Below are 16237 nucleotides of genomic sequence, written 5' to 3' on the forward strand. Positions count from 1 at the left end.
GTTACACTTCCAAAGGGAACAATGACAACGTTCTATATTATGTTTCCCTCACTAAAACTAGATTTTTTTGGAAGTCAGCCAAGGGTTTGAGATGCTACAGTGATCTCCAGTTTACATACTTTAATCTTTTTAGTGGAGGATAAAGAGGTTTTTTAGCAACCACATACAACATCTCTTAAATTTTGATGGTGCAATGCGATAAATGACTCGCTAGTTTGAAGCCGGCTCAGTTATTAGAGTGTGTTAATCACAAACATATTAGTACATTTGCGAGTAGCTGATGCATAAAGACTGAGGTCCGTCCTATATACAAAGCATTACTGAGCAAACTTCAGTCATATTTATGTACACTTCTATGACTCTCGCTCCGCTAGATGGCTGCACTTACAGGTACCCAGGATTCACTGTGAGCTTAGCAGAGCAGTTTTCTCCCATAATGCACCTTGGTCATGGAACAACCTGCAAAACACTTTGAAGCTCACCGACTTTATCTCCCTGACTCAATTCAAAAACCTGTTAAAGGAAAATGCAATCCATGTGTGTAACTGTTTTTCTCTGATCTGTTTTTCTCTCTTTCCTTCTTTTATTTTTGTTTGAACCTGTTTCAGCATTTCTTATTTATATATCTGAATTGTCTTAATTGTTTTATATACTTCTACTACACATTTTACATTCTCTGAAATGGTGTGCTGTCTTGGCCAGGTCTCCCTTGGAAAAGAGATTTTTAATCTCAAGGGACTTCCCGGTAAAATAAAGGTTAAATAAATAAAATACAGTGTCTGTGTGTGTGAGCATTCCCTGTGCTCTTGCATTGTTTATGAATGGATAACAATGCTGGTTTGACTGGTGATTCTGACTCCCATCCATGCATCACTCACTGTTATTTCACTCATAGATGTACTTGTTTTTGTAATCCATCTTCATCTCTAATTATCTTTCTAGCTGGCACTCAACGCTGGTGGGCGTTGAGTGCCAGCTGACCATGTGGAAACTCTCTCGTGGTGTTTGTGGCGTGCAGTTTCGCACAGTTGGGCAGCTTCTGTATTGACATATTGATAATCCATCTCATGTTCTTTGCACATGGCTCGCTGACATGTGACAGTGTAGCGGGCAGCACAACAGTGGAAGTTTCCTGGACACTGGCTCGGACACCTGAAAAGCAAAACAATACACAACTTGCAAATGCAACAGTCCTAAACTAGACCTAAAGAGTGCCTGACCCTCTAAAAGAGAGCTGTTATTAGTCATTATTGATAATAATGGTGATGCTGATAAAGGTTATGATATTTTAAGGCATAAATCATGTTTGTTTCTCTGAACACTTTGGACTCTAAATATGTTCACGCCCACCTAGTTTTACTCAGAAAAGATAACACTGATAGCAGGGCAATAAATATAGTAATATAGGGTCAGCATGCATATAGAATGAGGAATGCATTCAAAACGATACGTCTGGTGGTTTCTGACAGGAAGCTTCCAAAGTGACTCATTCAATTAGGTAATTAGTAATGTCAATTTTTTATTTTTTCATTTTCACAGAGTATTTTCAAGACACAATATACAACTCAAAATTTAAAACAAAATGTCAAAAACATACAGTCAGATGCTCATTCATCTAATTTCAGACCACATATTCCTTGAATACAATTATCTTTTCAATTACAAAATAATTTTACACCTTAAAACGATGCGTAAAGGATCTTGATGTGTCTCACACAGTAAAAAAAACAAAACATTTTTCTTTGTATAAATACAAAAGAGAAACCTGATAGAAATGTCAAAATGTGGCAATTCTCTGTCTGCTTAATCAAACCTGCTACCTGCCTGGTAGGTTTTGTGTAGATCTCATCTAGAATAAAGGCCATGGCAGCTGTAGTAGTTGTTACAAGTTAACCTATGGATAATTAAACAAGCTAACAGAGTGTGCTGACCAAATACAGCCACAGAGCTTTACATTGATTATTACAAACCACAGATGTTGCTTTTGTTGTGTTCTAACTTTACATGTACCATACATGTTATTGATATTATATATTGTACCTGTAGATAAAAACCCAATAACTGTGTTTGATTATTTTAAATGGCTTTCTATTGTTTAGGTTGTATCAAGGGGAATTTGTTGAAATTCAAATATACGATAAACCATAGGTCTGGTATTATTCATTATTTTTCAGACTGTCCACAAATACCATTAAAAGACCAAATCCAATATTGTCTGACTCTGCTAACATGCATCCTCTGTGTAGCCAAGCCCTGATTATTCCTCTGTGTCATGAAGCTCCATCATTGTCCAAGGAGACTAAGAGTTTACAGTCATGGTAGCAGTGACATTGTACGTTATCAGCACGGTGCTGTGAGTTAAATGATGTTCATGACAACCCACTATTAAGCTCACAAAGACAGTGTTAACGAGCTTTTGTTACGTAGTTATAATAATGTTATTATCTTCACCATGACGCAAACTGACAGTTACTTACAGCATAAATCTTAATCTCAATTTCTGTATTAGTGCTGAACACAAACACACTGTCCTGCTGCTGAAATCAGGCAATTCGCTAGAACATCAGATCAGATGAAAATAGTTACCAATAGTTAAGATGGAGCAGTTACGCTTATTTACTGCTTACTGCTACAATTGGCAAAAATTTTAATCTATATTGTTTCACTGAATGAAAATATTCGGTCAAATTTCTTGTTTATTAAAATCTACTTGACAACAACACCTGATTCTGATTTTGATTCTGACTGAATAAATGTTCTCTCTTTTTTATCCGAGGAATGATAGTGAAAAACTACAGTTCCCAGCTTTTAAAAAAATGAATTAAAAATGTAAATTAAAGTTAGTATTTTACTGATTTTTCATCTCAGAGTCCCTCTGGAGCAAATCTTGCCACTCAGCAGCCTTCTTGGCAATACCTTCAGGCAGTTATTTTAGGTCAACAAGACTACAAAGCAATCTAAATGAAAGGAGAGAAAGACGTGATTGGCTGGATGTTTCAGGTTTGGCCATTATAAGGCAGATGATTGGCTTTGTGGGGGGGGGGGATACGAGTCAGACGACCGCCGTATTTGTTGTTACCAAGTTCTGTCAAACAGACCTGACAGCACCAAACAGGGTAAAGCAGAAAGTATTGAAGACAGATTACTTTGCTGTTGGTTTGTCTTTTCACGGGATTTGTACACAAAAACCTATAAATTACCATTGTAATCCTTTAAAATTCACTTCACTTGTATTTCATGTATTTGTCATTTTCTCTGTCTCACAGAAATCTCAATACAGCCATATCTCATGTTACACTTTAAAAATCTATTACCAATGAAAGTATAAATAACTTGGAAGTGTAAGTTGCCTGAATGTATTTAGTTCTCGTACCATGACCAGTACGTTTCTTTGCATCATCCACACAGCGTCACACAAGCACAATAACTATAAAATCTAAAGTCTGGTCATTTCCAGGATCTTCAGCTCTATCTTTATCTCATCTTCCACTTCTTTCTCTGCACTCATCGCCAGATTATCATACACTGTGTGCACTTTCTTGTTCTTTTCTGCAGATTCTTGTACTCCGTGTTCTTGGTCGTTAGATGAAACTTGGCAGCATTTGCAGCAGCAGCAGCATTTGGCAGTAATCACACCAATCACTTTGTCCCAGGGAGCCAGGGAGTGGGCCCACAGAGGGAGGAAGTCCCAGGATCTCAGTGCTGCAGGCAGGCAACCAGGTTTCCGTTTCTGCAGCACGTTGATGATCAGGGTGATGATCAGCAGGACGAGTATAGGCACACCGACGCCCACCAGTACCTGCCATCCAGCCAGAGACAGGCTGAATACGAAGAGCGGTAAAACGAAGAAGCAGCAGATGATGTAGACAGCAGCAAACCAGCGGTATTTAGCGGTGATGCTGCCCAGACCTTTAGCCAGCCGGATGGGGATGCGAGTGAAGGGGATTGGATACCAGAGAACGATGCCGGTGATGTTGAACAAGAAGTGCACGAGGGCAATCTGGAATGATCATTCACAAACTTTACTATCTTTATGTTTTTCTGCCAACAAAATGAAAAGTACATATTATTACATATAGAAGTAAGTTTGCATGTAATAAATTAAGTGCAGATAAGTGACTTTCAACATTTTCAAGGAATTCTTTTTAATGTTATTAATTTAGCAAAAGTTTTTTGAATTTTACTTGTCTGTAATTTAGTTATTGTTTTTTGTTATTTTTCCTGAAAAAAAAAACTGTGATTAGTACTAAATACTTAACAGATGTAGCATTTAGCCGATACACCTCCAACAATTCATTCTCATTTTCAGCTGAACATGCAAAATAATGGACATCTTGTCCAAGAGTACAAATTTTTCATCAAAGATTAATATTTACAAGGGTTTACAAGTGATTCTTTAAGGTATATTGCAATTTTCCCTTTATTTTTGTTGCAAGTTACATAGCTGTTTTGAAGAAATGTCCTAGAAGAAAAAATAACGTCATCCAATTTTCTGCCAATGTAAAGTAGCAAAAAAATAAAACAGGAAAAACAACTTCTGAAATGTAATAATTACTTAGATCCATTATGGACTACTATGTAGTTTAAATTGTACCAATTTAAAATTGGTGCTTTGAGTTTTGGTAGTCCAAAATGTGACCGCAAAAACAATAGATGTGTTATTTTAAACAGCTCTTTCTCTTTAAAGAATATATATTTACAATGATGTTTACATAAATATAACATTGAGGAAAGCAAAAAGGGTTTCTCAACATTATAGGTCACATATCTTTGACAAATCATAAGAAATATATATAAAATCTTTTGAAAAAAGACATCTGGAATCTGGAGTACCATGAAATATAATATCTGTCAAGTCAGTCAGTATTTTACAAATGTTTTGGTGTGAATGTCTGACCTGTAAAGCGTTTGCCAGTGTGTCTCCAGGACTAGCCATGGCTGCCAGAATGGCTGTGGTCGTGGTGCCGATATTGGAACCGAGAGACAACGGGTATGCTCTCTCTATGCTGATGACACCGATACCTATTCAAACAAAAGAAACACATACACCAGCAAGGAATCAGAATTATTAGCTGAGATAGAGATAATAAATGGTTATGAGATGGTGATAAAAGTAATGGATCATTGGATTGATGGATGATTGACCTCACCAACAAGTGGAGTAATTGCAGAAGTGAACACCGAACTGCTCTGCACAACGAAGGTCATTGCAGCTCCGACTAAAATGGCAATGTAGCCGGTGACCCAGCCGAATGGAAACGGGAAATCTGCAAACACACACACACAGTAGCACACATAAAAGCATTCATGTATTACAAACCAGTGTTTTACATCCAGTTGTTTGAAATCACAGTGTGCGGTGCTGCCCACCAGTGTTCAGGATCTTCTTGATGACTGCAGCCACCTGTCCCTTCAGCATGGAGTTGAGCAGCTTGACAATGAGGACCAGGCAGGAGCAGAGCACCAGCAGAGACAGAGCCAGCAGGATCAGACCCACCGCCAGGTCGGGCAGATTCACATTGACAAAGAGGTGGGTACCTGAGGACAGAGAGGAAAACACATACAGTGACAGGAAAGCTGATCACTGAGTCCTGTATAACAAGATTTTTCTCACACTGAAACGTACATATCATCCTTTTTTCAATTCAGTGGGCTTAAAAAAAAGACTATGAATTGTGTGCATGGTGGTCTTACATTTCCGCACATCGTACGTCTCAGAAACGTTCTTTAGTGTAAAGGTGTAGTTGCCATCAACCCAGCAGAGAGTCGGAGAAGTGCAGTTCTCTGGGCCAGGAACCGTGACGTTCATTAAGGTCTGAAACACAGAGGCAGTTTCACATGAAAGCTTTTATTAGCTTATTATTTCAGAATATTCGGTATGTGGTTGCCGAGCTTTGGCCTTACTGTGTTGGTGAAGGTTTTGCACCATTTCAGGATGAGACTCTTATTTCTGGCTTCTGGGTCTCCTGTGGCAATCCCACTAATGACTGACTGATCCAGCTGAGTCAGAGGGAAAGAGAAACACGGTGTAGGAATGTGCAACCATGACAAAGATAACAACCCTACTTAATGGCATCTTATCTCACTGATAGTCCTAATGACATGAAAACAACACAATTAGGATGATGGCAAACATACTTAATCATCTTCCAGCAAATGCTTCAGACTTCATGAATAACCACCAATTTATCATTTTCAGCTTCTGTGTAAATTCAGAATTCCCCTTTATTTAAAAAAAAAAACGCTGACCATACCTGATAGCCAATTTACTGCCATAGTAACCAGGCTGCTATTGCAACATTACTTCTTTGGTCATGCTCTCTAGATCTGACTGTAAGTCAAATTTCAGAAAAAAATGTTGTTGGCATCTTTTGTCAGAATAAATAGTATATTGCTCCTTAGCATTATAACTGGCCCAAATCTCGTCTGTCATGATTTTTAATATTTTTCGTCAGACTTGATCAGCTAAAATCCTCCTGACATTTACCTGTATTATGGATTCAGTGAGGGGGTCAGTGATCACGTTTAACAGGTCTGGGGCCTCTCCGCTCTCGATTTTGAAGGAGTCGATGATGAGCTTGGTGACCTCGTACAGATAACCGGTGGCGACCTCCAGGGGCAGCAGCACCAGCACAGAGAGCCAGTTAAAGAAATCGTGCACTGTGGCCCCTGCAAATGCCCTGGGTGCGTTGTGAAAGAGGGGAGATAAACGCAAATATTAGAGAACCTTTGATCATTCCAATGAAATTGCTATCTAGCAAAACATTTCTAGAAAGTTAATAGCTCAGACTAACTACTTTTGCAGCAATAATCCTTATTCAAATGTGAGGATTTGTTGTTTTTTTTAAGCAAACTTGAGGATTAGAAATTAGAAATTAAATATGAATTGATTGTTATCAGTTAAGGAGAAGCATTGAGTTTGTGCATTAAGTGGTTGTAATTTTACCTTCATCTTAGAGAAAAAAAACACCCTTTTAAAACTACGACCCGAAGCTCATATAGGTTGAGTGTTTTAGTTCATTAAAAAGTACATTTTCAAAATGTGAGGATAATAGTTACTCTTACTTCAGTGACAGACTCAAATGTCAAACTCGTGTGGTGTCTGGTTCACAGGATTTTGGAATTTGTACAAATACCTCACAACATAACTTTACAAAATAATACAGCTGGGGAAATAAAGCATAATTCATCATGCTGCTTCTGCAGATGCTGCTGCAGAAAGTCGGCAAGATTTGCCAAGTTCATTTCTGCACATTCTTCCGTTCAGCAGAGGAAGAAAACTACATCCATTAAACATAAAATCGTTACCTCCGAAAGGTGCTGCGGTCGCCAGCCTGCGTCATAGCAACTAATGTGTTGGTGACAGAGGTGCCGATGTTGGTGCCCATGATAATGGGAACAGCCACCTGGACCGTCAGCACTGTCAAAGCACACAGGTCTGCTTCAGCATTTGGAACCTGAAGTCCAACATTCCTGTATTCTGTGCATGTCCGAATCTCTGTGTACGTTTGTGTTGAGGCTGCTACTCACGTCCAGAGGAAACCATGCTGACAACTATTGAGGAGGACGTGGAGGAGCTCTGGACCAACAGAGTGACCAGAACACCAATGACCAGACCGGCCAGAGGGTTAGACAGAACACTGTTGTCCTGAAAGATGTCGCCTGCTGCTTTTCCTGTACAGAGTGAACACCAGAACAGGTGAATTCTCAAAAAATACTTATTTACATTGCATATTATGCTCAGGAGAGTGATTGTGTATTAACTATGGTTTATCTCTGTGTTGTTTCAAGATCATACTGACATGCCTTTATGGGACTATCTGCAAATTACCTACTGTGATAAAAGACATATAACATACAATTTAATGGCTCAGCATTACATTATGAGCTCAGGCAGCGTGTTTACCTCCGACCAGCTGGAAAGCTGAGCTGAGGATGTCGAGAGAACAGATGAACATGTAAAGGAAACCCAGCAGCAGAACAATCTTCCCCACCGACACAAACACTCTCAGCACTTTCCCTTTGGTATCCAGAGCTGAAGCAGACAGAAACAGGTAAAGAAAAATACAGGGGATCAAATGCAGTTAGGTAAAATCATACGCAAGCGGGAGGTAAAGAGAACAATGGCACACAACTGGATATTAATTAGGTTTTTGTCATTATGCAATAGGCATTTTAGACTACAAATCAACCAGAGAAACCTTTATAGTGCAAATTGTGTTTATTAAAAATATTATTCTTACATATTTGTAATATTACTTGTGTTTTCTACTTTTACAGTCCACCTTTGGTCTGTTGTATTAGCTTGAAATGCGTTCACTCAGTTATCTTAACTATCTACAGTATGTTGGACTTGGCTGTTTCTCTGACTACTACCTGGATCATATCTGTTGTCATTTATGACATCCACGCTTTCTAAATAGTCACATCAGCTATTGATTTGAGTTATTGCTCTTTCAATGAGGCAGTGACAGCTTGGAAGATTAGACAATTTTTCAACCCATTAACCGCTCAATCTTATAGGTTTAGAGATTTAGATGACTTGATCAAAGGAGCTTTAACGGGACTTTTATGATGCTGGTCATCAGAATAAAGATCCATTTAAGAAAAAAAACATATCTCTAGTGGATGATCTAAATAAATGACAAATATATCATACCAAATACACGGATACACGTTCACTCATTTTAATGAGACACATCTAAAAGTGCAGTAGCTCACCTGGTAGCTGAAGAGTGTTAACTGATTTAAAAACATGAAACAGGAAAACAGTGTCCATAAAACAGACACAAACTGTTTTTTTCATTCATTATTTTTAGCATGTATACATTTATATTGTCATATTACATGTCGTAGCATCAAATCAATGAACTTGTAAATATAAAACTTAACACTGAGCATATGCACACCTAATGAGAACACACATTATGTTCCTTTATAAACACAAGTGCAGGGCAGTATTTGTACTATCAGAAATGATTACACAGGTACATTACGAGTCTTCACCTGACCACGGCACCCCGGTGTCCTTCAGTTCTGGCATGTCCCATGGGTCCATGTCCTCCGGCTCGTCTTCAATCAAAGCCATAGTGGAATGTGCAGGACTGGCTTTGACTTTGACAAGAGACGAGAAGTTTGAATACATTTACTATCCTTTTTACAGTTACCTGTTTTAGCTGTTTAAATTCACAAGTATCCCTATACTGCATGTAATATATATAAAAAAAATACCTTTGCTTTTATTTCCATGGTTCTCATCCTGGTCCTCCCTGCTTTTACTTTGAGGGTCCATTTCCTGTGAAAGCAAACATGCATATACATAACATATATAAGGATTTAATTTCCAAAGTGCTATGTATTTGTTGTGTGCAGTATATAAATGTTCTGAAAATTATATTTGTCAGTATTTAAAGGTGGTAAATAACTTCAAAAGTAAAGATATGAGGTTTCAGCACTGGAATAGGGAATTTCTCATTTTGAAACAATCTCTGTGAATATCGTATCATGCCAACCTGAAAGTTTACCACATCCATTACAGTCGTGTTTGGATTCACGTCATTAACTGTTATAAACAACCTCAGCCTGTTGTACCGAATCCCTCCTTATTAACAATTCTAATAACCACCAGTTTTACTATCAAGCATTAAGTTCACAAAAATCACATACACACACATGCAAGCACACACATACACACACTCTTTCCCTCACATGCCGGGGTATTGATCCTAGTGTCACATGCTTCAGTTGCAGTAAAATTCCATTTACACAACAGTATGACAAAGAAGGCACAACTGCTTCAATATTAACTTGATGTAAGCTTTATCAATTTGTATTTGGAAGTTGTTCTTTAACGATTGATTAAATCCTCTTACATCTTCTGTGTGAAATTTATTAAAGCCCTGTTTTCTATAATAACTTGTCTACAACAGAGTGGATATTTATGTTTCGTGTGCTGACTTTCAATCAATTTCAAGCAAATTTTTAATGTCTTCAGTCATCGTACAATAAAGAAATTCCACATTAATAATAATAAAGTTGTTTACTTGAGTTGCACTCTGTGGTATTTTTCCAAACTTATCTATTTTATTTGCAAAAGCAAACCCTGCACTTAATTTGTACATTAAAAAAAACAACACAATTTCTCATTCCAATAAAGAAATTATATACTTCATATACCCTTGATTTTAATTTACCTTTGATGCATAGATTTTTCTATAGTTTAAAAACACTAAAGTGGTACCCAGTTTCCAGATGACTGCAAAATGAAAGCATTCAAACTGATATAAAGCAGCTCATTCTCACCTGTGGCAGGCTCAGCGAGTCCATCCTTTGTTTGTGCTCAGCTCACCTGGGCCTCAGGTTTTTTGAAGCGCTGCCCCGATGCAGACAGAGCGGAAAGGTGTGGGGGGGTCGGTAGAGGTCAGAAGAGAGGGTGATGTGCGGCTTTCACATCACCAGGAACACTTCTTTCTCGTAGATAAGATAAGCACACCTTTCAGACCTTGATTAGTCTTACCTGACGCTGCTTTAATCTGCAGTTGTGTTGCAATCCAACTCACATTGTTCCTGATAAGTTGGTGATGCCTCCCTTTACCTGGACATCTACACCTGCTGCTGTTAAACTTTATATCTCGCCTAAATACCCGGCAGGTTTTCGCGCCTGAGACTCACAAGACGTTCTGTAATTTTGGTCGTCCAGTTTGAAAATATGTCCATCCATTTAAGATATTAATTCCTTCAGGGAGAAAAACTGTATCTCTTGCATCCATTAAAAATAAAAAACTTTGTTGCATCTCTCATGCGCAGCTCTCAGAGTGATGGTAACTCCAACTGATGGACCTCGAGGTCAATAGTGGCAGAGAGACTGGCTTTGCTTGCGAAAGTTTATCTAGAGCACATGGGAGTGGTGGGGTGCCGGATGTGCGCAGTGTCATACAGGCCTAATTTCAGTTTGCCAATGCAGCTATGTTCTATTTTTGAAGCCTTTTATAGCAATCTATTGATTTTCTTTATACAGCTACCCATTCATCAATACTTCATAATATCAATGACCTAAGTTTAGGCCTGTAGAACTATTGGTGATGGCTTTGAGAATTTTTAAGAGTAAAATCAGTTGGACTTAGACTGATGTGCTGAATTTCCATAGAAGTTGGAACAAATGCTCTGACAGCCTCTTATCTCACACTGTTAGTCACCATCACTCTAATATAGCAGGACAAGCATTAATGGGACTTTTCCACTCTTGGTTCCTATCCTCGTACACACTCAGTTGCAAGTTCTTTTTGTCACTAAAACTAAAGCAGTCCAGTGCAACAGTCTTACATCCTGCCTTCATGAATTTTTAACATTGAGTTCTGGAGATGTGCTGATATAATTTTGTACTCGTGTACCCAAACAAGCTTAGCATTAAGGGTATTTATTGGGAGGCAGCACGCATTAATCAAAGCAAACATCAGTGCCAGGGTTAGCTCAGCAGGTACTTTGCACCTATGGCCCTGACCTATCACACCTGAAAGCTACCTGAGTGACCCAATTAAGTGCCAGTCTGATTTGCTCAAGTACCCCTACACTGACCCAATGACACCGGTGCAACTATTGTTTGTCACAGGTGCCCCTCTGCAGCCCAGTGCACCAAAGTACCCATATGTTTGGCCCAAAAGTCTGCCTGATGGCTACTCCCTGGGTACAGCTGTGACTGGCCCACGTCACCTGCCTCTCTGGTTTGACCTTAACCCTGCAGAGGAGCTGCTCCATCACACATGCCAGTACAGATCAAGCACAAATTATTTTTAGTCTCCTGTCATGCAGGGAAACTGAATGATTAATAACTGGGGCAACAAAGGGGAAAATATCACCTCTATTTTTAGGTGTATCAATAAAGACTAGACTATTGATTGTGATCTAGTTTCTCTCTCTTCTGTCTATTACATCCTGGACTGGATTAGGAAAAACAGACGTATTCTAGTTGCTTTGAATGGGAACATTCAAAGCCTGTTTATTTTAACTTTCAGTGCAGGCACATTTACTGTGAGGCAAAGTCTTTATTGTTAGTTTGCAAGTGCAACAGCATCACCTAGGCACCATACAATGCTATTACAGCAGTATGCTATTCTATTCTTTTTGGGAATTTCTAGACAATAACTTACTATGTGCAGCCATCAATCAGTTGTAACTGATGTAGCTTTTAGGGTAAGAGGTGAAGTGTCTTCAAGAAAGAAAAGTGACTGAATTCTACTGAAGCATTTATTATAACCATAACCTGGATGTCGGGGAGTCTACAAGCACATATACCCTGTAATGTATTGTATGTTCATTCAGCATAGACATGTAAGTTCCCTTGCTGCCTTCAAAATGTGAGTTAACTGCACTACAGCTGATTTATTATTTCAAATTCATCGTATGAGTTGTGTAAGTGTGAAAATAGCTCAGTTACATTGACTACACTTGACATAGTAAGTTCAACAAACTTGGGATATTTGGTTGAATAAACACTGCTAACTGACAGATTTGCATTGCTTTTATATTTTAAATGTTCATAAAGGTACTTCTTCATTTAAATTTGAAAACCAACAGCCTCAGCTACTGAAGCCTTTATTGAACAAAGTCAGTACAAAGACAATATGTGAGATTGCTCCTAAGTACAGTAAGATAAGTTATAAGTCTGCAGGGGACTGAATTTTGCACTGATGTTTGTCAGGTTAGACCTACTTTGATTTTAAAAACCAACAAAACAAAACACACACACACACACAGAGAGAGAGAGAGAGAGAGAGAGAGAGCTTACTTTAACATGTTTTCTCTACAACAAATGGAATGGAGGTTTTGACCTGTCGAACAATGCATTCTGGGAAGTCTACTTGTATACTAGTTTTGTTTCTTCATTTAATGAGTTGAGAAAACACAGCTGTTCATTCAACACACCACTTCAAGCCAAAATACTTCAAGTTATAAGAACTCATGTTTAAAGATCTGAAAATTAAAATAAGACATTTGAAGATCAATGGACACCATTTGCAAAAATCATATTAAGTCGCTGATTTGACTAAATTCCTTTGTGATGTTTTACAGTGCTGGTATTTGATTATAAGTAATAACTACATTGGTCATAATGCTATATTAAATGTTTGGTGAAAATTTTCAGTTTGATTAAGTATTACACCACGTCATAAAGTTGTACAGTATAACATCATGTTACCCTTGGTTACTAGTGTCGTTTTTAACCTCAGTGAACATGTGAAACACAACCACTAGAGGGAGTCAGTTGGAATTTTAATAACGTCACAAACATCCAGTTTGCAGCTCTTTTTGGATTTTCTACACTATTTGAACGGTAAAAATTTAAATATGGTATATTTTACCTGTGGTTATTTTTATAAAATAGCAGTAATAAAGGCAACAAAACTTTCTTCCAGGTAATTTTAGGTAACGTACAACTTTTTTTTATTTTTTACTTCCGGGTCATGTCAGCGCCAGCAGGAGCAATGACATTGTACCAAACATTAAATAAGTCAGTCCGCCGAGTGGCTAACACTTTGTTAACCTAGATGCTTTGAAGCATTTATAAGTGTCAGGATTGTACTAAATATGTCGTCCACCACTACAGGTTTCACCGAGGAGCAGCGCACGACAGCGCAGGTAAAACTCGTCGCTTTTTCTGGGATGCTAACATGTTAGCTAACGTCGCTGGTGTTAAGTTTAGGTGAGCTGCAGACAAACAGACTCACTAAGAGCTCTGTTGTCCGCTGCTTAAATCTCATTAGTTTCAAGGTGGGGCTGTCTGTGTGTGTTACTAAAATGCCTTGTGCCATTTAGCTTAGGGAATTAAACTTAAAGCAAGGTTTGTCTGTCAATCTTCAGACGCCTCTCAACATGGACTACGTCCCCACAGAGGAGGAGAAGATGGTGTTGAGAGAGTGCAACAAGGAGAGCTTCCTTTATAGGTGTAAGTGTCCGTCTTGTGGAGACAAGTCAGCTTAATATTAAAAGTTAAATCCAAAAACTAAAAGAGCCATTGTGTTGTTAATGTGCTTTCTTCACAGCTCTGCCCTTCTCTGTGATCAGCATGGCTGTCACTCAAGCCCTAGTTGCCAGAGGTAACACAACACATAATGCAGAGGACTCAACAAGTATACAAATGCATGAACAAAGACACATATTTAACTTTGCATTGACACAGATATGTTTAAATTTATAGGGGCTCTGTCTGCATCTCCAAGGTTTGGATCTTTACCCAAAGTGGCCTGTAAGTTCATGAACTTGAGGAAACAACACGGTTTACTTAAATAAAAATTAGAAGAGATGTTAGAAACACCTTTCAGTGCATTGTACCACACACTGCAACCCCTAAATGAAACCTTTATACAAAATATCAAACCCTCTCTCAATCCATTGTCTGTAGTTCATTCAACAGCATTAGTTTGAACCAAGTATACCTAATGTTTTTTTTACATATGTGTGATAGAATCTATTGTATCTGTAGAGCTGTGACTATACTTTACCTATTCAGCTATAGTTTCATATTTATATTGTCAATAGTACTTCTCATTCATACTGAGGTGTTAAATGCAGTAATTTATGTTCCAAATTGTTCATTTGACTAAATCCTCTTTGCTGTTAGTAAATGTTTGTGTAACATTTGAGTATTGATTTATTCATGTATGCTTGCCCATATAGTTGCTGGCTTCTGTGGCTACCTGGCAGGTAAACTGTCGTACATGAAGACGTGCCAGGAGAAGTTCAAGAGGCTGGATAACTCCCCTCTAGGAGAGATCCTAAGACAGAGGACAGGAATGCCTTCACAATAGTGCGTAATATACACACTGGAAGTCGCCCTCATTAAATGCTTGGCCTGTTAAGGTTGTGTTCCAGTGTGCTTTGGATTACTTTCACTTCTCTAACTTTCAGCAACAGTCTTTTGACCATTTTTATTCTCCTTCCCAGTTCCAAAGGTCAACAGTCAGAGCTGAGTGACCCAGACACCCAGTCATTTGGCACCATGTTTCAGCCCGCAGAGGCCCCGAGCAACATGTCCACCCACAACAAAGATTATGGATATGGCTACCATCCAGAGCCACCTGCGCAAATGGGCAGAGCAGGTGACTTTAATGCTCCAGGTAATACGTAGGGCCACTTTGAGCTATTCACAAACCACTACTGTGATCACTGCATTTGGAATAGAGTCATTTAGATGATAGAAGCCGAACTGTTACATGTTATCAGCTTTGAAATACTGACACTAGAAGCACAACAAATTATGCCTTTGATAAACTGTTGTATAAAGGGACTTACAAGTGATCAGATCTAATGAAAATTGAGTGATATTGTGTAACTTTATAAACACTTTGTGTGCAAATAGTTTTTCATCATCTTGTAAATAAGTTATTGCATACCTAAGCTGAAAATTGTTTCAAAGAAGTTTCCTGAGGGTGACAGAATGAGCAAATTGTAGTCCTCACATATAGAAATAACCCTTTTTCTCCCTTTCCTTGTCCCTGACGCCTTCAGCTGAGTCATATGTGGAAGAGGGGGAGCCCAGGAAGAAGCCCATCCTCTATGAGGACCTGAGGCTCAAAAACAGAGAGAACTATGAGGTCACACTCACTCAGAAGGCCGACACACTGCTCAGACCACCCACTGAAAGGGAGCCAGAGAGACCCAAGAAAGAGGGTAAGCTCCTCCTGCAGAGATTTGTATCACACATGGTAGATATAAGAAAATTATAGAGGGAGATACTGAGATTAAATCAATCTGTGTGAACTTTTTCTTCTCTCTTTTATGTTACAGTGAAGAAGAATATCTATGGAGACACCTGGGAAGAATGAGATTGTTAGAACTGACAATATAATTTGTACTGTGGCATCACTGATGCAACAGAAACCAGCATCTTAATGGCCACTTTTCTTGAACTCGATGATATTTTAATCAGTATGTCTTTGCAAGTGTCAATAAAACCAGTTTGTTGATCAGTAAACTCTCCAGGCACTGACGCTAATTTGAATTAATGCACTCATTGTCACTGCACAAAATTAAAGTTCCTAAAAGGAAATAACAATTATAGCTTGAGTTTACTAACCTGCAGAGCTGAAATCAAATGTGTCAACTCATTACACGAGATTAATACCATGTTGTAAGTACAAATAACAGGATTCACCGTCTTGATATCTAACGGTGGCTTAGTTGTGGAAAAGTGGAATTTTTGCCAGACTCAAAAGTGCTTGTTATAAAGTCACACGTGCCA

At 38.5% G+C, this 16237-nt stretch overlaps 2 protein-coding genes across 2 annotated transcripts; one reads left to right on the forward strand and one right to left on the reverse strand.

The window, feature by feature from the left end:
• Positions 1–3372: 3372 nt before the first annotated feature.
• On the reverse strand, positions 3373–9985 carry slc34a2a (solute carrier family 34 member 2a). Its single transcript, XM_022214332.2, has 11 exons — positions 9007–9985; positions 7907–8035; positions 7531–7674; positions 7309–7420; positions 6488–6680; positions 5905–6000; positions 5695–5815; positions 5371–5538; positions 5151–5267; positions 4898–5022; positions 3373–4000 (listed from the first exon to the last, which is right to left on the reverse strand). Exons 1-11 carry the CDS (start codon positions 9143–9145, stop codon positions 3437–3439), a joined length of 1908 nt encoding a protein of 635 aa, XP_022070024.2. The 5' UTR covers positions 9146–9985; the 3' UTR covers positions 3373–3436.
• Positions 9986–13443: 3458 nt separating this feature from the next.
• LOC110965332 (OCIA domain-containing protein 1) lies at positions 13444–15970 on the forward strand. The gene is made up of 8 exons (XM_022214330.2): positions 13444–13635; positions 13858–13942; positions 14040–14093; positions 14195–14242; positions 14674–14803; positions 14941–15113; positions 15505–15666; positions 15784–15970. The coding sequence occupies exons 1-8, from the start codon at positions 13585–13587 to the stop codon at positions 15819–15821; spliced, it is 741 nt and encodes a 246-aa protein (XP_022070022.2). The 5' UTR covers positions 13444–13584; the 3' UTR covers positions 15822–15970.
• Positions 15971–16237: the final 267 nt, after the last annotated feature.

The sequence above is a fragment of the Acanthochromis polyacanthus genome, chromosome 3 (genome assembly GCF_021347895.1).
Source record: "Acanthochromis polyacanthus isolate Apoly-LR-REF ecotype Palm Island chromosome 3, KAUST_Apoly_ChrSc, whole genome shotgun sequence".
Lineage (NCBI taxonomy): Eukaryota > Metazoa > Chordata > Actinopteri > Pomacentridae > Acanthochromis > Acanthochromis polyacanthus.